The following is a 21,505-nucleotide window of genomic DNA, read 5'->3' as shown; positions in this document are numbered from 1 at the left end:
TTTGAGCGCTGCCTCCTTTTTCTCTGGCTGTGGTGAGGGAGGCAGATGACGCGGGTAGAATCACACACAGGTTCATCTTCGGGGCGGACGGGAGAGGTTGACAGCTGACTGCGGTGCTGGGATTGTAGCCGCGAGCTTACTGAACACCGGCCCATACGTTTCACCCGAGTGAATGTCTGGTACCTGCGTAAGTCCTCAATAAAGCTGGCTTTAAAAGCACAGGCAGCTTGTTAATTTATTACTTCCTAAATACTCATGAGCACGGAGATAATAGGAAGTCAGACCTACAGATGGTTCAGCATAAGATACTTTAAAGGGTCCTTGCTGGGGGAAGAAGAGCATCTCAACACTTTCTTCTGCAGAGCCTGAAACAAATCTGGATGCTGAGTCACCACACACCGGACATAATCCATCCCAACCGCGAGACAGGTAAGAGTATTACCTCCGCCAGTTTCAGGTGAAGAAGAGCGTTCTCCGTTTCCAGCTCAACTATTCTCTCCTCTTTGGCCTACAACCAAGGATCCAGAAAGCAAACGACCAGCGTCAGTGACAGTCACCAGCAGCTGCCTCCACCCCCAGAACGATGGCTCACACACAAGGCTGCAAGCTCTTGGCCGGCAAGGAGGGGAGCAGGCGGCGGCGGGGGCTGGAGGGCCACCCGGGGCCCTGGTGAACCCCCGGCCCTTGTCTGCGACCCCAGGGCTCACGTGAGAGCCCCAGACCAGCAGCTAGGGGCTTGCTAGAAGCCCAGAATCTGGGACCCTCCCATCCCAAATGGACCCAAGTCTGCATTTCAGTAAGTTCTCCAGGTCACGGTGGGCACACGCAAGCTGGAAAGGCAGGGCTCCACAGACGCTGCTCATCAAAACCCACTGCTTCTTTCCTTTTATTCACTTACTCAGAATACACTTGTTAGAAACCGATTGTGTGCCAGGGGACCTTCCAGGGGCTGTGGAGTCAGCACCCTTGTGGGGTAACTCACACACCCGTGGATGGAGCCGGTGAGCGGAGAGAGTAGCAGCTCCGCTAGAACTGAAACAGGCAATGTGAGCTCGGACAGGCCACTCCCTGGAGGCGGGCGGGTGAAGGGGGGAGCCCGTGCAAAGGCCATGCGGCAGGAGTGAGCTTAGCAAGCGCAGGCACAGAGGGAAGGCCAGTCAGCCTGGGGCACGGCAGCGAGGGTTCCCTGACCCCTGGAGGGAGGTGTGAGCAGGCAGGAAGGAGCTGCAGAGCTCAGGGCGGAGGAGTCTCAGTATTAGCCACGCACGGATGCTGAGAGCAACAGCTCCTTGGGGGTCTGGGGGAGAGGACAGTGCCAGCTTCCGGGAAGGCGGGCTCAGGCGGGACCCTCCCGCTGGGGAGCCTTCCTTCCCCCAGGCTTTGACGAGCAGCTCACAAGGAACCCGGTCAGTTCAGGACATGTGAACTTTGTGGACATGTGAACTCTATGTGACTGCTGAGAAAACCCGAAACCTGGAGCCATCTAGATTTCTGTTATCCAACGCAGTCAATTTTACCTCTTAAAAAATAACGCCTCAAATATTTCCCTGAGAGTTCGCTTAATCCTAAGATCCCACCAGCTCTTACTTCGACAGGTGCAATGGTCAATGCCCACCCCCAACTGCAGCTGTCCTAAGCGACAGCTCACACACCACTCGCCCAGCTGAGTGGACGATTCAGAGACTCTTAAGTACATTCATAGCTGTGCGACAGTTGCCAAAACTAACTTCAGAATCTGTTGACCACCCCCAAAAGAAACCCACATCATCACCCCTGACTCGCCACACCCAGCGCTGGGAAACCACTCACTCACTTCCAGCTCCTGCATTTCTGCCAGTTCTGGACACTGTAAATAGAGTCATACGAAGTGGGGTCCTCTGTGACAGGCTTCCTCCCCTCAGCACACGTTTTTAAGGCGTAACTGCATCGTGGCATGTTTCAGCATCTCGTTCCTTTATTGCCTGATACTATCCCATTGTTTGGAGGGGCCACACCTGTCATTCACCAGCTGAGGGCCAGCGGGGCGGCCTCCCCTCTTTGGCTGTGATGAACGGGGCTGCTCTGAGAGTCCCTCCCTTTGCTGAGGACGCTCTCCTCAAGCTTGTGCGTGCCTTAGGACTGGCACTGCACGCAGGACCCGTCTGCAGCCGGTGGAGGAAACGCCGGGCTGCATTCATTTCACACCCCCACCCGCAGCGTGCGTGAACTCCGGCTCCTCTGGCCCGCCCAGCTGCCCTCTGTTTTTCTGGTGACAGTCCTCCAGGGAGTGCGCAGCAGCACCTTGCTGGGGTCTGGTCTGGATGTGCCTGGTGGCTGGTGGCCCCGAGCACTGTTTCAGAGGGCAAGCCTTACCCACCCTCAGGGGGCAAATTCCCTCCAAAACATCTGGTCATCTTTGCTGATACCGCTCACTGCTATGGAGTAGAAACACCACTGACTTCTGTGTATTGACCGTGTGTCCCACCACCTTGCTGAGCTCATCTTGTTCAGTTGCAAAGTCATGTCCGACTCTTTGTGACCCCATGGTCTGCAGCACGCCAGGCTTTCCTGTCCTTCACTATCCCCTAGAGCTTCCTTAAACTCATGTGTATTGAGTCGGTGATGCCATCCAACCATCTCACCCTCTGTTGTCTCCTTCTCCTCCTGCCTTCAATCTTTCCCAGCATCAGGGACTTTTCCAATGAATCAGCTCTTCACATCAGGTGGCCAAAGTATTGGAGTTTCAGCTTCAGCATCAGTCCTTCCAATGAATATTCAGGACTGATTTCCTCTAGGATGGACTGGTTGGATCTCCTTGCAGTCCAAGGGACTCTCAAGAGTCTTCTCCAACACCACAGTTCAAAAGCATCAATCCTTCAGTGCTCAGCTTTCTTTATGGTCCAACTCTCACATCCCTAAATGACTACTGGCAAAACCATAGCTGACCTCACTTTTTAGTGCTAATAGTTTTTTAGGTGTTTTTTTGGTGGGGGGACGTGTGAATTCCTTAGGGTTTTCTGTGTATGAGATCATGTCATGTACAAACAGTCTTCTTTCCTGATCCACATGCCACCCCCCCATTATCTTATCTAATCATCCTGACTAATGCTGCCAGGATGAGGCTGGACACAAGCGGGGACAACGAGCACCTTCCTCTCATTCATCATTAAGGACAAGGCCTGATGGTCGCTGTGGGTTTGCATGGGTGCCCTTTATCAGGTTGATGGATTCCTCTCTGTTCCTAGATGGCTGAGTGCTTTTTCACGAAGGGGAGCTGAATATTGTCAAATGCTGTTTTCTGGGTTGATTGAAATAAGGGTGGAGGTTTTGGCCTTTATTCTAGTGATGTGGTTTATTACATTAACTGATTTTTGTTGCTAGACCAACTCTGCATTTGGGGATAAACCCAATTGCAGTTTAGTGATGATGTATAACCCTTACCCTTTATGTACACTGCTGGGTTCCGTTTGCCAATGTTTGTTAAAGTTTGAATCTAGATTCGTAAGAGACTCTGATCTGTAGATTCCCTGAGGTACTTATGTGTGGCTGTGCTGTCAGCGTGATCCTGTCCTCACGGAGCAGGAAGAGTCCCTTCCTCTTTTATTTTCTGGAAGTTTGTGAAAGACTGGAGTTAGCTCCTCTGTAAACATTTGGTAAAAATTGCCATTGGAGCCATCTGGGCCTGGGCTTTACTCTGTGAGGGTTTTTTTCATTTATTAATCTCTTTACTTCTTCCAGCTCTGTTGACATTTTCTAGTTCTTCCTGAATCAGCTTTGGCAGTTTTGTCTTTAAAGCATTTGACCATTTCACTCCAGGTATCTAATCAGTCCGCAGTGCTGCTCACAGTATTTTCGTATAATCCTTTTTGTCTCTGCAAGGTTGGCAGTCAAGCCCTCTTTTATTCTTGATTTTATTAACGTGAGTCTTCTCTCCATCAACCTAAAGCCTTGTCGATGTTGTGCATCTTTTCCAGGAGCTTCTGCTTTTGATGATTCTCCCCATAGCTTTCCTTCTGTCTATTCCTCTTATTTCTGTTCTAATCTTTAGTGTTTCCATCCTTCTTCTAGGTTGGGTCTCATTTTCCTTATCCAGTGTGTCCTGAGGTGAGGTTAGGTCATTGGCACGAGATCTACCTTCTTTTTAAAATATAGGTGCTTAAATAAATTTCCTTGTAAGCTCTGCTTTGGCTGCATCCCATAAATTTTGGTGTGTGGAACCTTAATTTTCATTCATCTCAAAATATTTCCTAATCTCTTTTTGGATTTCTTCTTTAAATTGTTGGTTATTTAGAAGGTGTTTTTAATTTTTACATATTTGTGAATTTATCAAAGTCCTCTCTGTCATTAATTCCTGGCTTCCCTCTATTGCAATATGATAACATACTGCATCTGATTTCTGCCCGTTTCAATTTATTGAGGCTTGTTTCACGGCCTTGCATGCCGCCAGTCCGGGGCCCACCCTGCCCACCACACAGCCCCGCTAAGGTCACCCCCAGGGCAGGTCATTCCTGAACCCCTGACCCCACTCGCACCTCCCCAGGACTTGGTTCCACCTGCTCCGAGGAGACACTCTGGACCCAGGTGAGGCCCACGGTGGCTGGACCAGAATGGCCGACCACACCCTGGAGCCCCATCAGTTCCTTTCCGAGCTGACATTTACTTTGTGAGTATGAATTTAACTCAGATGACCATTATATCTACCACTGTGGGCAGGAATCCCTTAGAAGAAATGGAGTAACCCTCACAGTCAAAAAGAGTCCGAAATGCAGTACTTGGGTGTAATCTCAAAAACAAGAGAATGATCTCTGTTTGTTTCCAAGGGAAACCATTCAATATCCAAGTCTATGCCCCGACCACTGATGCTGAAGAAGCTGAAGCTGAACGGTTCTATGAAGACCAACAAGACCTTCTAGAACTAACATCCAAAAAAGATGTCCTTTTCATTATAGGGGACTGGATGCAAAACCAGGGAGTCGAGAGACACCTGGAGTAACAGGCAAGTTTGGCCTTGGAGGACAAAACGAAGCAGGGCAAAGGCTAACAGAGTTTTGCCAAGAAAACACACTGGTCATAACAAACACCCTCTTGCAACAACACAAGAGACGACTCTACACATGGACATCACCAGATGGCCAATACTGAAAGCAGATTGATTATATTCTTTGTAGTCAAAGATGGAGAAGCCCTATACAGTCAGCAAAAATAAGACCAAGAGCTGACTGTGGCTCAGATCATGAACTCAGTAAGGAGTTCAAAATTTAGACTTGAAGAAAGTAGGGAAAACCACTAGGCCATTCAGGTGTGACCTAAATCAAATCCCTTATGATTATACAGTGGAAGTGACAAACAGATTCAAGGGATTAGATCTGATAGAATGCCTGAAGAAATATGGACGGAGGTTCATGACATTGCAGAGGAGGCAGTGATCAAGACCATCCCCAAGAAAAAGAAATGCAAAAAGGCAAAATGGTTGTCTGAGGAGGCCTTACAAATAGCTGAGAAAAGAAGAGAAGTGAAAGGCAAGGGAGAAAAGAAAAGATATACCCATCTGAATGCAGAGTTCCAAAGAATAGTAAGGAGAGATAAGAAAGCCTTCCTAAGTGAACAATGCAAAGAAATAAAGGAAAACAATAGAATGGGAAAGACTAGAGATCTCTTCAAGAAAATTAGAGATACCAAGGGAACATTTCATGCAAAGATGGGCTCAATAAAGGACAGAAATGGTATGGACCTAACAGAAGCAGAAGACATTAAGAAGAGGTGGCAAGAATACAAAGAAGAGCTCTACAAAAAAGATCTCAGTGACCCAGATAACCATGATGGTGTGATCACTCACCTAGAGCCAGACATGGTGGAATGTGAAGTCAAGAGTGCCTTAGGAAGCATCACTACAAACAAAGCTAGTAGAGGTGATGGAATTCCAGTTGAGCTATTCCAAATCCTAAAAGATGATGCTGTGAAAGTGCTACACTCAATATGCCAGCAAATTTGGAAAACTCAGCAGTGGCCACAGGACTGGAAAAGGTCAGTTTTCATTCCAATCCCAAAGAAAGGCAATGCCAAAGAATGCTCAAACTACCGCACAATTGCACTCATCTCACACGCTAGCAAAGTAATGCTCAAAATTCTCCAAGCCAGGCTTCAGCAGTACATGAACCATGAACTTCCACATGTTCAAGCTGGATTTAGAAAAGGGACAGCATATTAAAAAGCAGAGATGTTACTTTGTCAACAGAGGTCCATCTAGTCAAAGCTATTGTTTTCCAGTAGTCATGGATGGATGTGAGTTGGAGTATAAAGAAAGCTGAGCACGGAAGAATTGATGCTTGTGAATTGTGGTGTTGGAGAAGACTCTTGAGAGTTCCTTGGACTGCAAGGAGGTCCAACCAGTCCATCCTAAAGGAAATCAGTCCTGAGTATTCACTGGAAGGACTAATGCTGAAGCTGAAACTCCAATACTTGGTCCACCTGATGTGAAGAACTGACTCATTGGAAAATACTCTCATGCTGGGAAAGATTGAAGGCGGGAGGAGAAGGGGGTGACTGAGGATGAGATTTCGGTGTTGACCATCTGGTGATGTCCATGTGTAGAGTCTTCTCTTGTGTTGTTGGAAGAGGGTGTTTGCTATGACCAGTACATTCTCTTGGCAAAACTCTATTAGTCTTTGCCCTGCTTCATTCTGTATCCCAAGGCCAAATTTGCCTGTTACTCCAGGTGTTTCTTTACTTCCTACTTTTGCATTCCAGTCCCCTATAATGAAAAGGACATCTTTTTGGGGTGTTAGTTCTAAAAGGTCTTGTAGGTCCTTAGAACCATTCAGCTTCAGCTTCTTCAGCGTTACTGGTTGGGGAATAGACTTGGATTACTGTGACATTGAATGGTTTGCCTTGGAAACGAACAGAGATCATTCTGTCATTTTTGAGATTGCATCAAAGTACTGCCTTTCAGACTCTTTTGTTGACCATGATGGCTACTCCATTTCTTCTAAGGGATTCCTGTCTGCAGTAGTAGATATAATGGTCATCTGAGTTAAATTCACCCATTCCAGTCCATTTTAGTTTGCTGATTCCTATGGCAGAAAGTGAAGAGGAACTAAAAAGTCTCGATGAAAGTGAAAGTGGAGAGTGAAAAAGTTGGCTTAAAGCTCAACATTCAGAAAACTAAGATCATGACATCTGGTCCCATCACTTCATGGGAAATAGATGGGGAAACAGTGTCAGACTTTATTTTTTGGGGGCTCCAAAATCACTGCAGATGGTGACTGCAGCCATGAAATTAAAAGATGCTTACTCCTTGGAAGAAAAGTTGTGGCCAACCTAGATAGCATATTGAAAAGCAGAGACATTACTTTGCCAACAAAGGTCTGTCTAGTCAAGGCTATAGTTTTTCCCGTGGTCATGTATGGCTGTGAGAGTTGGACTGTAAAGAAAGCTGAGTGCTGAAGAATTGATGCTTTTGAACTGTGGTGTTGGAGAAGACTCTTGAGAGTCCCTTGGACTGCAAGGAGATCAGCCCTGGGATTTCTTTGGAAGGAATGCTGCTAAAGCTGAAACTCCAGTACTTTGGTCACCTCATGCGAAGAGTTGACTCATTGGAAAAGACTCTGATGCTGGGAGGGGATTGGGGGCAGGAGGAGGAGGGGACAACAGAGGCTGAGATGGCTGGATGGCATCACTGACTCGATGGACGTGAGTCTGAGTGAACTCAGGGAGCTGGTGATGGACAGGGAGGCCTGGCGTGCTGCGGTTCATGGGGTCGCAAAGAGTCAGACACAACTGAGTGACTGAACTAAACTGAACTGAACTGAGGATGAGATGGTTGGATGGCAGCACCGTCTCGACAGACATGAGTTTGAGCAAGCTCTGGGAGTTGGTGATGGACAGGGAGGCCCCGTGTGCTGCAGTCCATGGGGTCGCAAAGAGTCAGACATGACTGAGCGACTGAACAGCAACAATATTCCTCTTCCTCAATTGCGTGTCCCCCGAGGGCCGGGGAGACAGCCTACTCCTCTTGCCTGATCTCTGACATTTAGCCCAGGGCTCAGAAGACAGTCAGTAAAGTGGTGGTGGGGCGTGGAGGGAGAGACGTCCCTGGAGGGGGGACACTGAGACCCTTCGGGGGTGGGGATGGGGAAGGCAGTGAGCGGGGAGGCGGGGATGCCCACCGCTGGCCCCAGGCGGGGGTGGAGCTTCGGCGGCGGGGCGGGGCTCAGCGATCAGCCAAAACCGGCTGGGGCTAAGTGGTGCCTTGAGTTGAGGGGCGGTGGGGTGCAGGTGGCCTGGGGTCCCGGGTCCCTCACCTGCAGTTGACGCTGCAGCTGCCTCGCCCGCAGCTCCCAGAAGCACCCCCAACGGCTGCTCCGCACTGGCATCGTCTTGGCCTGTGGGCCGTGGGTGGTTGCCAAGGCGATGTGGGTGCGGGGCGGGGCGGAGTGAGTGGGGTGGGAGGGGGGTGCGCGGGTGGACGTGTAGGGGTACCGGGGGCGGGGGCAGTTTGGGGGGGCGTCCAGGGGGGCGGGGGTCCTGGCAGGAGGGGCCCCGGGGGCAGGAGGGGCCCGGGCTCTGTGGCCCACACCTGCCCGGAAGGATGACGTGCAGTGACCGTTGGGCGCAGGGCCGCGTGGATGGAGCGCGGAGATGTGTCTTCTGGCCCCAGGGCCCGGCGGACAGGGCTCGGAAGGCTCTGGGCCGGGCCGGGTCGGTGGGGACAAGGACCCCTGCCCCTCACCTTCTGCGCGGTGACCTGCCTCCAGCCCTGCGTCCTGAGCACTGCAGCTGCGGCAGCTCCTGAGCAAACTGCTGCCCCCGTGGCTTGGGGGCGTCCCAGCCCGAAGGGCGTCTCCACACACAGCGGAGATGAGCTGGCCACCGCTGGACTCTGGGCCCTCCATGCTGGGTGCCCCCGGGAGGGTGACTGCCAGACGGAGGCCCTCCGGAGGCCGGGCTCAGCTGGGATCCCAGGTGAGGCCCCGCCCAAGGCCGCCAGACCCTGGCCCCACCCACCGGCCCCTCTCTCTGCTCTGATCGGTGGGGAAGGGGGTCCATGGTTCCTTTGGCTGCCGCAGGAGACAGGGCTCCTTCCTGAGAGGAGACCGGGATGGAGAAGATGAAACTGCAGCAGCGGGATTTTTCAAGTATCTCATTAAGCAGCTGTCACTACCAGGAGAGAAACACATCACACTGTGTCCAAAGACTGGGGGGTCTGGGCTTTCATGGTCCTGGTGGCTTAGCTGGTACAGAATCCACCTGCAATGCAGGAGACCCTGGTTCAATTCCTGGGTTAGGAAGATCCCCTGGAGAAAAGAGAAGCTACCCACTCCAGTATTCTTGGGCTTCCCTTGCAGCTCAGCTGGTAAAGAATCCGCCTGCAATGTGGGAGACCTGGGTTCAATCCCTGGGTTGGGAAGACGCGCTGGAGAAGCGAACAGCTAGCCACTCCAGTATTCTGGCCTGGAGAATTCCATGGACTGGGTAGTCCGTGGGGTTGCAAGTCGGACACGACTGAGCGCCTTTCACTTTGCTTGAGTTACCTTCAGTTACCCAAACCGTGGTCCTTAAACAACAGAAATCAGCACAGCCAAGGCCCAGCCCCAGCCCCTTCACCTCCCAGTCTGGCTCGCCTGGCGGGGCCTGGTGGACAATCTGCTCACCTCCCAGTTCTGGCTCGCCTGGCGGGGCCTGGCAGACACTGCTCCTGACACTGCCCTTGTGTGTGGAGCCATCCTCCTGCAAAGAAACGTCTGCGGCTGGGGGCGGTGCAGGGTATTTTTTGGCCGCACTTTTCACCTAGTGTTTTTCTCTGTTAAATGTTTTATAGTATTAAAAAAAAAATTCCAGTGTCCACTCAGCTGTATTTAAGAGTGATCATCAACAAGGACCTACCACCTACTGATGACACAGGGAGCCCTACTCAGTACTCTACAGTGAGAAAGGATCTGGAAAGGGAACAGGTACATGTGTGTGTGTAACTGAACCACACTGCTACCCCTGAAACTAACACCACAATGCAAACCACGCTTGTTTGTTCACCAAGTCGTGTCCAGCGCTTTGTGACCCCAGGAACTGCACCACGCCAGGCTTCCCAGTCCTTCACTCTGAGTTTGCTCAAACTTATAACTTATGTCCGTCGATTCGGTGATGCCATCCATCTCATCCTGTCTTCTCCTCCTGCCTTCAGTCTTTCCCAGCATCAGGGTCTTTAATGAGTCAGTTCTTCACATTGGGTGGCCAAAGTATTGGAACTTCAGCTTCAACATTGGTCCTTCAAATGAATCTTCAGGATTAATTTCCTTTAGGATGGACTGGTTTGATCTTGCTATCCAAGGGACTCTCAGAGTCTTCTCCAGCACCACAGTTTGAACACATCAATTCCTCAGCGCTCTGCCTTCTTCATGGCCCAGCTCTCACATCCGTACACGACTGCTGCAGAGACCTCGGCCTTGACGGCACAGACCTTGGTTGGGAAAGTGATGTCTCTGCTATTTTCTATGCACCATCGAGGTGTGTCATTGCTTTCCTGCCAAGAAACATCTTCCAGTTTCATGGATGCAATCACTACCTGCAGTGATTTGGGAGCTCAAGAAGAAATCTGCCACTGTTTCCATTGTTTCCCCATCTATTTGCCACTGGAGAAGGGAATGGCGAACCACTTCAGTATTCTTGCCTTGAGAATCCCATGAACAGTATGAAAAGGCAAAATGATAGGATACTGAAAGAGGAACTCCCCAGGTCAGTAGGTGCCCAATATGCTACTGGAGATCAGTGGAGAAATAACTCCAGAAAGAATGAAGGGATGGAGCCAAAGCAAAAAGAATACCCAGCTGTGGATGTGACTGGTGATAGAAGCAAGGTCCGATGCTGTAAAGAGCAATATTGCATAGGAACCTGGAATGTCAGGTCCATGAATCAAGGCAAATTGGAAGTGGTCAAATAAGAGATGGCAAGAGTGAATGTCGACATTCTAGGAATCAGCGAACTGAAATGGACTGGAATGGGTGAATTTAACTCAGATGACCATTATATCTACTACTGCGGGCAGGAATCCCTCAGAAGAAATGGAGTGGCCATCATGGTCAACAAGAGAGTCAGAAATGCAGTACTTGGATGCAATCTCAAAAACAACAGAATGATCTCTGTTTGCTTCCAAGGGAAACCATTCAATATCACAGTAATCCAAGTCTATGCCCCAACCAGTAACGCTGAAGAAGCTGAAGTTGAATGATTCTATGAAGACCTACAAGACCTTTTAGAACTAGCATCCAAAAAAGATGTCCTTTTCATTATAGGGGACTGGAATGCAAAAGTAGGAAGTCAGATGTCCTTTTCATTATAGGGGACTGGAATGCAAAAGTCAAGAAACACCTGGAGTAACAGGCAAATTTGGCCTTAGAACACGGAATGAAGCAGGGCAAAGGCTAATAGAGTTTTGCCAAGAAAATGCACTGGTCATAACAAACACCCTCTTCCAACAACACAAGAGAAGACTCTACACATGGACATCACCAGATGGTCAACACCGAAATCAGATTGATTATATTCTTTGCAGCCAAAGATGGAGAAGCTCTATACAGTCAGCAAAAACAAGACCAGGAGCCGACTGTGGCTTAGACCATGAACTCCTTATTGCCAAATTCAGACTTAAATTGAAGAAAGTAGGGAAAACCACTAGACCATTCAGGTATGACCTAAATCAAATCCCTTATGATTATACAGTGGAAGTGAGAAATAGATGTAAGGGCCTAGATCTGATAGATAGAGTGCCTGATGAACTATGGAATGAGGTTCGTGACATTGTACAGGAGACAGGGATCAAGACCATTCCCATAGAAAAGAAACGAAAAAAAGCAAAATGGTTGTCCGGGGAGGCCTTACAAATAGCTATGAAAAGAAGAGAAGTGAAAAGCTAAGGAGAAAAGGAAAGATATAAACATCTGAATGCAGAGTTCCAAAGAATAGCAAGAAGAGATAAGAAAGCCTTCTTCAGTGATCAATGCAAAGAAATAGAGGAAAACAACAGAATGGGAAAGACTAGGGATCTCTTCAAGAAAATCAGAGATACCAAAGGAACATTTCATGCAAAGATGAGCTCGATAAAGGACAGAAATGGTATGGACCTAACAGAAGCAGAAGATATTAAGAAGAGATAGCAAGAATACACAGAAGAACTGTACAAAAAAGATCCTCAAGACCCAGATAATCACGATGGTGTGATCACTGACCTAGAGCCAGACATCCTGGAATGTGAAGTCAAGTGGGCCTTAGAAAGCATCATTACGAACAAAGCTAGTGGAGGTGATGGAATTCCAGTTGAGCTATTCCAAATCCTGAAAAATGATGCTGTGAAAGTGCTGCACTCAATATGCCAGCAAATTTGGAAAACTCAGCAGTGGCTACAGGACTGGAAAAGGTCAGTTTTCATTCCAATCCCAAAGAAAGGCAATGCCAAAGAATGCTCAAACTACCGCACAATTGCACTCATCTCACACACTAGTTGGAGAAGGCGATGGCACCCCACTCCAGTACTCTTGCCTGGGAAATCCCATGGACGGAGGAGCCTGCTAGGCTGTGGTCCATGGGGTGGCTGAGAGTCGGACACGACTGAGCGACTTCACTTTCACATTTCACTTTCATGCACTGGAGAAGGAAATGGCAACCCACTCCAGTGTTATTGCCTGGAGAATCCCAGGGACAGAGAGCCTGGTGGGCTTCCGTCTATGGGGTCGCACAGAGTCGGACATGACTGACGTGACTTAGCAGCAGCAGCAGCACATGCTAGTAAAGTAATGTTCAAAATTCTCCAAGCCAGGCTTCAGCAATACGTGAACCGTGAACTTCCTGATGTTCAAGCTGATTTTAGAAAAGGCAGAGGAACCAAATTGCCAACATCCGTTGGATCATGGAAAAAGCAAGAGGGTTCCAGAAAAACATCTATTTCTGCTTTATTGACTATGCCAAAGCCTTTGACTGTGTGGATCACAATAAACTGTGGAAAATTCTGAAAGAGATGGGAATACCAGAACACCTGATCTGCCTCTTGAGAAATTTGTATGCAGGTCAGGAAGCAACAGTTAGAACTGGACATGGAACAACAGACTGGTTCCAAATAGGAAAAGGAGTACGTCAAGGCTGTATATTGTCACCCTGTTTATTTAACTTCTATGCAGAGTACATAATGAGAAACGCTGGACTGGAAGAAACACAAGCTGGAATCAAGATTGCCGGGAGAAATATCAGTAACCTCAGATATGCAGATAACACCACCCTTATGGCAGAAAGTGAAGAGGAATTCAAAAGCCTCTTGATGAAAGTGAAAGTGGAGGGTGAAAAAGTTGGCTTAAAGCTCAACATTCAGAAAACGAAGATCATGGCATCTGGTCCCATCACTTCATGGGAAATAGATGGGGAAACAGTGGAACCAGTGTCAGACTTTATTTTTCTGGGCTCCAAAATCACTACAGATGGTGACTGCAGCCATGAAATTAAAAGATGCTTACTCCTTGGAAGGAAAGTTATGACCAACCTAGATAGCATATTCAAAAGCAGAGACATTACTTTGCCAACAAAGGTTCGTCTAGTCAAGGCTATGGTTTTTCCTGTGGTCATGTATGGATGTGAGTTGGACTGTGAAGAAGGTTGAGCACTGAAGAATTGGTGTTGGAGAAGACTCTTGAGAGTCCCTTGGACTGCAAGGAGATCCAACCAGTCCATTCTGAAGGAGATCAGCCCTGGGATTTCTTTGGAAGGAATGATGCTAAAGCTGAAACTCCAGTACTTTGGCCACCTCATGCCAAGAGTTGACTCATTGGAAAAGACTGATGCTGGGAGGGATTGGGGGCAGGAGGAGAAGGGGAAAACAGAGGCTGAGATGGCTGGATGGCATCACTGACTTGATGGACGTTGAGTCTGAGTGAACTCCAGGAGTTGGTGATGGACAGGGAGGCCTGGTGTGCTGCGATTCATGGGGTCCCAAAGAGTCAGACACGACTGAGCAACTGAACTGATCTGATGAGACTGGATGCCATGATCTTAGTTTTTTTAATAGTAGTTTTAAGCTGAGTGTTTCACTCACCTCTTTCACCCTCATCAAGAGGCTCTTTTAGTTCCTCTTTGCTTTCTGCTATTACAGTGGTATCATCAACTATACTCCAACATAAAAAAAAATTTAAACTAATTACAACATAAAATAAAAATCCAACACTGGACCATTGTTACCATTTTAGATTTGGACCGTTTTTACCTGTATTCTCAGTAAAGAATAAGACAGAAGCTCTTCAAGAGCAGGAAAACAGTCCTAACCTACTGGAGAGACTGCGGTCCCCACTTTCAGTCAGCGGCACCCCGCCCCCCAGACCTCGGCTGTGCCCCATCTCCACCACCAGCCCGCGGGCCAGCTGGTTGTTCATGCTGGAGACCTGGTGTGGGGAAACCCCAAGTATGCAGGCAAAGCCCTGGCAGACACTGACCCCCTCCCTTCTACCACGGGGGCCAGAGCCAGGGGAAGCTACGTTCGCCCTGAACCCCGAGCTCCCCACCGGGGTTGGGGGCGCCCTGACCCACTGCTCGGAGGGCAGCAGCCTTGCCTCTGTCCTCTGCCTGCTGAGGTCTTTTCTCCCAAAGGGAGGACGGTTTTCTTAAGTCTGCCATCTCCATGATTGTAGCGGGTCCTTGTGGTAAACCTGCCAAGTGCCCAGACATCCTCTTTACCCAGATCCAGTTACTGGGTTTATGTAATGAACAGCGCGTCTGTCTCCCACTCTGCTTTGGAGTATCTAGTGGCCAGGTCTCACAGAGTAGGCATTCATCAGGTGTATTTGTTGAAAAAACTGTGCAAGGAGTTGGCTTTTATATCCCAATTTCAAGTCAGATATGTTCCTGGGTAGCTCAGCTGGTAAAAGAATCCAACCGCAATGTAGAAGACCGTGGTTCAATTCCTGGGTTGGGAAGACCTCCTGGAAGAGGGTATGGCAACCCACTCCAGTGTTCCTGCCTAGAGAATCCCCGTGGACAGAGGAGCCTGGTGGGCTGCAGTCCATGGGGTTGCAGAGAGTTGGATGCAACTGAGCGACCGGGCACGTCTGTCTTTCGGGGTTGAGAGTTGGACGCGACTGAGCGACCGGGCACGTCTGTCTGTCGGGGTTGTGTGGGTTTAGATGAGCTGCACGGATGCAGGCATGGAAACTGCTTTTTGTGCACAGTTCCCTCCCGCAAGTCATGCCACCTCAGCTTTGCTGGGGCAAAGTGTTTCCTTAGATGTGTAAATCCCCGAGACCAGCCTTCCATGCACAGAGCAGGGAGGAGCCCCCTTCCCCATGGCTGCCCCGGAAAGCTGCCCAGCGCAGACCCCACTGGCAGAGCCATTCCTGCCACAAGGGCAACAGAGCTGAGCAGCCGAGGATGAAACCAAAGCAATGCTAACACGGTCTCTAAGTCTGTCCTCCTTTCTGGGCGTTATAATACACCAAACACGAATGCTTGCACCTCCAGCGTGGTAACCCCTGGCTCTGCGTGATCTCCAGAGTTTCTACGACCTGAGACCCCCCATTCCTTCATCAAAGTCTTTCTTGAAATCTGACAGCCCCACTCAGAGGCCGTGAAGGTGAATGGCTGTGGGGGTACCTGCTCGCCGGCCCACCCCACCCCCAGCTGGACACACAGGCACCCAAACACGTGTCCCCTCGGTGCAGGGACGGGGCTACCTGCCCTCACGCACGTCACAAGGGCACCCTATTGACACAAGGGGTGATCAGAGGATAGCCTGACACCCAGCGGCTGAGCGTCCAAGCAGCAGCCAAAGGGACTTGAACCCTTCACTCGCGTGTCTGTGCGATCGGGAGAGGGGACGTCCCCAGGGTCTGGGGACACTGCCTGTCACAGCAGTGATGCCCGGTGGGCTGATGAGTGGATGGGAAGGGGAGGCGGGAAGGGGGGTTCTGTTGCCAATGAGTCTGTGAACACTGTTAATATGATAGCGAATACCCTTAAATACATACAAAGTTTATTAAAAATAGGCTGCAAATGAAATACAGTAGAAATGGAAAACTACAGCAGGTCTGATGTCGTCTCCATAGTAACGCACAGTCATGAAAAGCACTTTACACATATTCACATTTGACCTAATTGTCCAAGGACGGCCACATCCACGGGAACGGGCTTACAATCACACATAGAGATATCCCTGCGTGTAAATATTCACACGTATTTGCATGTACTCATGTGTGTCTGTTTTCTATATATTAACAGGATAACAGTTCACCTGCATCTTTCTCTTTAAAGAAGCTGTGGATTCAGTCTCCATAAGGCTGCCAGTGTTCTGAGACGTCAGGAGGCGCAAGCATGCAGATCCTTCATAAACACTTAGAACTGCTTACTCTCTTACTTGACGAGGGAAATGAGAGAAGCACACTTCCAGATACGAACCCTGACGGACACAGAAAATATGTACACGCGCGCTGTAATGAGTTATCTCACAGCTCTGAGGAAAGTGACTTCTAGGGCAGACGCCCCCCCTTCTGGAAGTGTGCGTATCTTCCTAACACACCTATCGTTAAGAGAACAACACGGTGAAGTCACCTAGAGCCGCAGCAGGGCTTGTCATATAGAAAATCTGCTCATGATCACAAAATCACTGACTGTTTTAACATCACATAATACAAAACAAAGTGAGGTCCGTCTCCCCAACACCAGCCACATATTCACAGCTGAGGAAGTGACAGTGCTAACTAATAATTCAATACATGAAAATTAAATAACTCTATTCGAATGTAAAAAAATAGCCTGAACTGCCACGAGTCTCTCTTACAGTATTTCAGTTACAGATGCCATACGCAATGGACCCTTCCTTCCCTGACAGCAGATCGGTATAAATCCAGTTCTCTTCTGAGTTTAACTTTCTGAGGGACAGCCGTGCGCGAGCGTTGCCTACTGAGCTCTCATCCTTCTCAGGTACTTTGGTTCCCATTCACGCCAACACTGTTAGCAGACATCCTCCTTTACAGATTCCCTTGGAAGAGTTGAAACATTTAGCTAACTTTCTAACTTACGCGCCATCTTCAAAATCACTAATGACTTATTGGCATAATAATCATCTGGTATTTATAAAAATAAAATTTTCTAAGCTTAAATCCTCAAAATTGTCTTCTTGGAGAAACTTGTTTTAATCGAACACTAGAGCTGATTTGGAGGGCTGCCCGTGGGGATGGCGCCGCAGCAGTCACGCTCAGGCCCGCCTGCCTCCCAGCTGCGGGCACGGCAGGCCAGCACTCCTTGGCAGGCGCACGTCCACGCGTCTCCCTGAGGCCACGCTGACCCTCCTGCAGCTGCCGCTACATAGCGCGAATGACAGTCTGCGGAGTTCAAGCTACTCTGATTAGTGAACAGCAAGTTTTAGAAAAAGAACAGAAACAGGACTTCTTTGCGCTCCTTGGGGGGAGACGGGGGCGAAGACACATCTCAGGGTCTTCTTCTGCCCCTTTCCAAACCCAGACTCTAAAGAGACTGACTAGAAAGCTACTTTCCTGGGAGTCAGGTCATTAAGAAGACAGTGTCTAGAGACCGTAGAAACGACAACCTCTTGGGAAAGTAAAGCGCGATTTCTTAGTGATGGAGCTCTTCCACATGCCAAGCCTTCCAGAAGCAGGCTCCCTGGGACCTGGGTCCTCAGGCGGCACTGTCACCAGGACCCCGAGGGGCCGGGCTGGGCACAGGGCCACCTCACTTCGTGTTCAGCTCGTTCTCCAGCTCTGTTAACTTGCGAGAGGCCTTGACTTTATTGGAGACGTCGTGGCCTTGGGAGAAAAGGCGCTGGCGCTCCCTGAACGTCAGGTTTTCAGGGGCTCCGGGACCCCCGGGGACATCTGCTTCGTGGCTGCAGGAGGGACAGGCACAGGGTTATTTTTCAGAGTGGAAACCACCCATCAGCAGGTAGCTTGGCTCACGTAAAGGCAGTTAGGTAAAACTTTCTAAGGGAGAGGCTCATTCTTTATTTCATTCCGTCATAACCCTGCCGGGGATGTATTCAAACCCATATGGGAAAGGGCACAGTGTTCTCCTTAATTAATGTTCACTTTCTCCAGTCACACCTGACTCTCAAAAAGCTAGTAACATCAGTGTTAGCAAGCAGACAATCCTTAGCAATTAAGTTTAACTGAAGAGGTACAGTTTTAAAATCCAGCACTTTAATGAGCCCCACCTGCATCTGACAGGCCTCTATCAACATACTAACGGACGGTGGTAACAAGTTACCCTGAGATATTAAAGATGTGTAAGAACGCTTTGGGCATCAGTAGTTCTGACTACACCTAGCTGAGGATGTCTGCTGAACTGCAGGGGGCGACCCTGCCTGGTCCGGCAGGACACCGGGGCTTTACCCGGGGCATCTTGCTCCTCTGGGTGGACGCAGACGGCAGTGCGTCCAGCTCCTTCCACAGTCCCCACCAGAAACCCTGGGGCCCGCGCACCACCCGAGGCAGAACCATACCAGCAACACCAAGTAAACAAAGCCTCTGTGCTCACACAACTCTGTACAGCGAGCAACGCCTGAGCTGACAACCAAGTCTCTGAAATTTGAGTCCAGCCTCACAAAAGGTAGTGCGAGAAAAGAAAAGCGCCCTCAGTGACCATGAGACAGCCGCACAGCACAGCTTCAGCGAGTACCTCTTAGGCGGTCTCTCTCTCGGGTCCCGATAAACATCATGGGCTCCAAAAACTGTCCCAGCAGGTCCCACGTAAGAGTTTGCTCCTTTTCCGTAAAAAGAAAAAGTCACAGTTAAAGTACCTGCGCTATTTCCAGAACCACACTCATGATGAAGATGCAGTGCTCAGGACCTCTTAAGTCCTGAAAAAGAAGCAGCGAAAGGCTCTTCGAGTCAGTGGCAGACGCTCAATGGAAACCACATCCCTGGGTGGCCTGAGCAACCCCCTCACGGCCCTTGCAGGTGCTGAGAACCTGGCCCTCGGCCTTACTATTAGGGGAAACGTTAAGTCTAAGGGAGTAATAACTAGAAAGTTCAAATCAGGTAAAATGTGTAACTGACATGAATTCACAATAAAAATCCACAGACAGCAAAATTTTTCAGATACCCTGACACGAAGAACTTTCTCAGTGGATCACAGGGAGCAAATGTTCTTTTTCAGAGCAGTTACTGAATTCTCCCCACAAAATAAATGGCTATAATTCTTAAAACATTTGGGGGGGGTGGTGGGAAGAAGTCCTAAAACTCCCTAAGGTCTGATACTAATGCCGCAGACACAAAATCACTGACCAGAAACGAGGCCCGAGGCAGCACGGTGTGACTGTCAGACGCCTGGCCTGGGGCCCCGCGCTGCAGGTCAGTTGGCCAGTAACTGTGGGTGAGTGACGCCACCTGCCCACTTACTGAAGAGTACTGTCCAAGATCAAAAAAGGTGACGCCCGTAAAAGCGTTAAACGCATCCCAATACAAGTGCACTAATGAAGACGGGCAAAATCGCAGTGCAGCCCATCAGTGCTAGTGTGCGTCTGTGAACTGCAGTGTCAGCAAGAAAATCGCACACTTCGGAGATCATAACCCAGGTCAGGGTGATACACGCTCCAAACACTCAGCAAACACGGACGGTGCTGCACACTGGGCTCAACAGGCCAGGAGGGACCACAGCACGTCAGGGCTAAAGTGACCCTTCTGCACAGGTGGCAGCGATGAGCCTATGCTTCTTTGCTCCCTTATAAAGAGGTGTCTTTTCCACGGCCGTGTGGGGTGCATCCCGGCACCCCTCCTGGCACTGCGTCTTGCTCGTGAGTCAGCTGGGGTACCCATAGCCAGGGCACAGGAGGGGTCCTCCGCCAAGACTCAAAGATGAAACAGAAAGACCTCTCTTGATAAATTATTGGCAGAGGGAAAAACTTTCCATTTTAATTCTATGTTTTTTCTTAAATTTGCCTTAAAAACGTTGTGTTTCATCTTTTGAGTTTTGATTGAGGAATGCTTGCTTGTTGCCACTAGTAAAAATCAATTGTTGAAAATTTTCAGAATTTTTGATCAGAGTATCAGACAGTCTGGGCTGAGTGCCGCCCACAGATTGGAGAAACGGGAGTTGGAGGAACACAGACAGCAATCACCCCCCACGCCGTGATCGGATCCGGATTCCAAAGCCAGTGCTGATCAGAGGGGACACGCTAGTGAGGGCGCCCTGGTCGGGCAGGCGGTGGGGGGCTGGGCCGCCCCGGCTTTACCTCGACCTCTGGAGTGGCTGGGCCGGGCGGGGCCGGGTTTGGAGGGAGGGGGCGGGGGCGAGCCGGCCCTGGGCCCGGTCCTGCTGGCGCCGGGCGGGGGCGGCCGGAATGGGCCGGCGAGGAAGATGCCATCTGAGACCGGGCGCGCCCTCCGCCCGGAGGGCCTGTCCTGACCTGCCGGCTCGTCGTCCTCGTCCTCCTCCTCATTGTAGGCCACGAACTTGGCGGTGTAGAGGGCGTCCGGGGAGAAGGCCTGCGTCTGCAGGTAGGAGGCGGTGCGCTGGGGCGGTGGCGGCGGGCCGGCGGGCTCATAGCCGCGCGGGAGTGGCGGGCGGCCCAGGCCCGGCTCCTCAGGCTCCAGCAGCCGGCGCTCGGCCTCCTCATGCTGTCGGCGCCGCTCGGCCTCCAGGCGGCTGTAGTAGCCGTCCTCCTGCCGCCTCTGTGGCCGGGAGACAGAGGGCAGGTCAGCGGGCAGCAGGGGGGGGGGGGTCTGCCCCAGGGTCCCCCCAAGCGCCAGCGACTGCCGTGGCAGCGGGCAGCTGGGCCTGGACAGGGAGCTGCTGACACAGAACCAGGCGGAAGCAGGAACGAACCCTGGGCGCCTCTCCTGCTTTCAGTGGGATTTCCACTTACCTGTCGCTTCTGAGTTTAAAGACAAAACCGAACCATAACTAGGCTCTGACTGGCACCTGCGGAGGGCCAGCCCCCGCCCTGCCCCGGGGTGCGTGGAAGAAGGGCAGGCCTAAGTCGCTCGTTTCCAGTGACCAAAGGGGAAAATAACAGGAAACCACACTGTCTCTTCCCAAGGTGACCACCAGTGAACACGCGCCCCCCCAGCCCTGAGTGTGTGTCTCCCTGCCAGACAGGAAATCGGAGAGCCAGGCACAAGAGCAACAGCAGCGGACAGTCCAGTGTATTTCGACACATACTGTACATTTCTTCTGACGTACATCTAGGTGCGCAAACTACAGTTGACAGCGTTAATTTAACATTGAAAAGGGTAACAGCACAGTTTTGTTAAAGATTGACAACGGTTTCAGAACCCAAGAATAAAAGCGAAGAAAGCAGTGGAAAGACCAAACAGGACCACCTGCCTTAAGCTGAGGTGGGCTCGGGGCTGCAGACTTTAAACCCACGCACCTGGGGCAGCCAGCGGCGCGGAGCTGTTGGCATCAGGGGCAGAGCTTCCAGTCCTCGCGTTACCGTGCACGCTTTGGCCACCCCCCACTCCACACGCACGTGCGCGCATACACACACACAGACTGAGCACACACAGTCAGAGCTCTGCCTTCCAGGGGCGGGGGAACGCGCCAGCACACA

General features: G+C 50.4%; 2 protein-coding genes across 25 annotated transcripts in view; both read right to left on the bottom strand.

Moving 5' to 3' along the window:
• KIF25 (kinesin family member 25) overlaps window positions 1–12,149 on the bottom strand; it is a 48,183-nt gene extending 36,034 nt beyond the window's left edge. Inside the window, exons 1-2 of the mRNA XM_086318747.1 lie at window positions 8,280–12,149; window positions 443–508 (exon numbers count right to left, since the gene is read on the bottom strand). Of these exons, the coding sequence (XP_086174873.1) occupies window positions 443–508; window positions 8,280–8,870 (657 nt within the window). The 5' untranslated portion in view covers window positions 8,871–12,149. The remainder of the gene's footprint in view (window positions 1–442; window positions 509–8,279) is intronic.
• Window positions 12,150–15,951: 3,802 nt separating this feature from the next.
• Window positions 15,952–21,505, bottom strand: part of AFDN (afadin, adherens junction formation factor) — a 112,836-nt gene continuing 107,282 nt past the window's right edge. For 12 of the 24 annotated variants that reach the window (XM_086318718.1, XM_086318722.1, XM_086318720.1 and 9 more), the window contains 3 exons: window positions 20,186–20,624; window positions 18,631–18,715; window positions 15,952–17,842 (listed from right to left, as the gene is read on the bottom strand). In XM_086318718.1, coding sequence (XP_086174844.1) covers window positions 17,689–17,842; window positions 18,631–18,715; window positions 20,186–20,624 — 678 coding nt within the window. In that variant the 3' untranslated portion in view covers window positions 15,952–17,688. The remainder of the gene's footprint in view (window positions 17,843–18,630; window positions 18,716–20,185; window positions 20,625–21,505) is intronic. The other 12 variants (XM_086318725.1, XM_086318726.1, XM_086318727.1 and 9 more) reach the window with 1 other exon arrangement.

This window comes from Bos grunniens, chromosome 9 (assembly GCF_055505025.1).
Source record: "Bos grunniens cultivar Pamir isolate PY7600 chromosome 9, Bosgru_T2T1.0, whole genome shotgun sequence".
NCBI lineage: Eukaryota > Metazoa > Chordata > Mammalia > Artiodactyla > Bovidae > Bos > Bos grunniens.
Note: the sequence above shows the minus strand (reverse complement) of the source record. Positions and strands in the feature narration are given on the sequence as shown.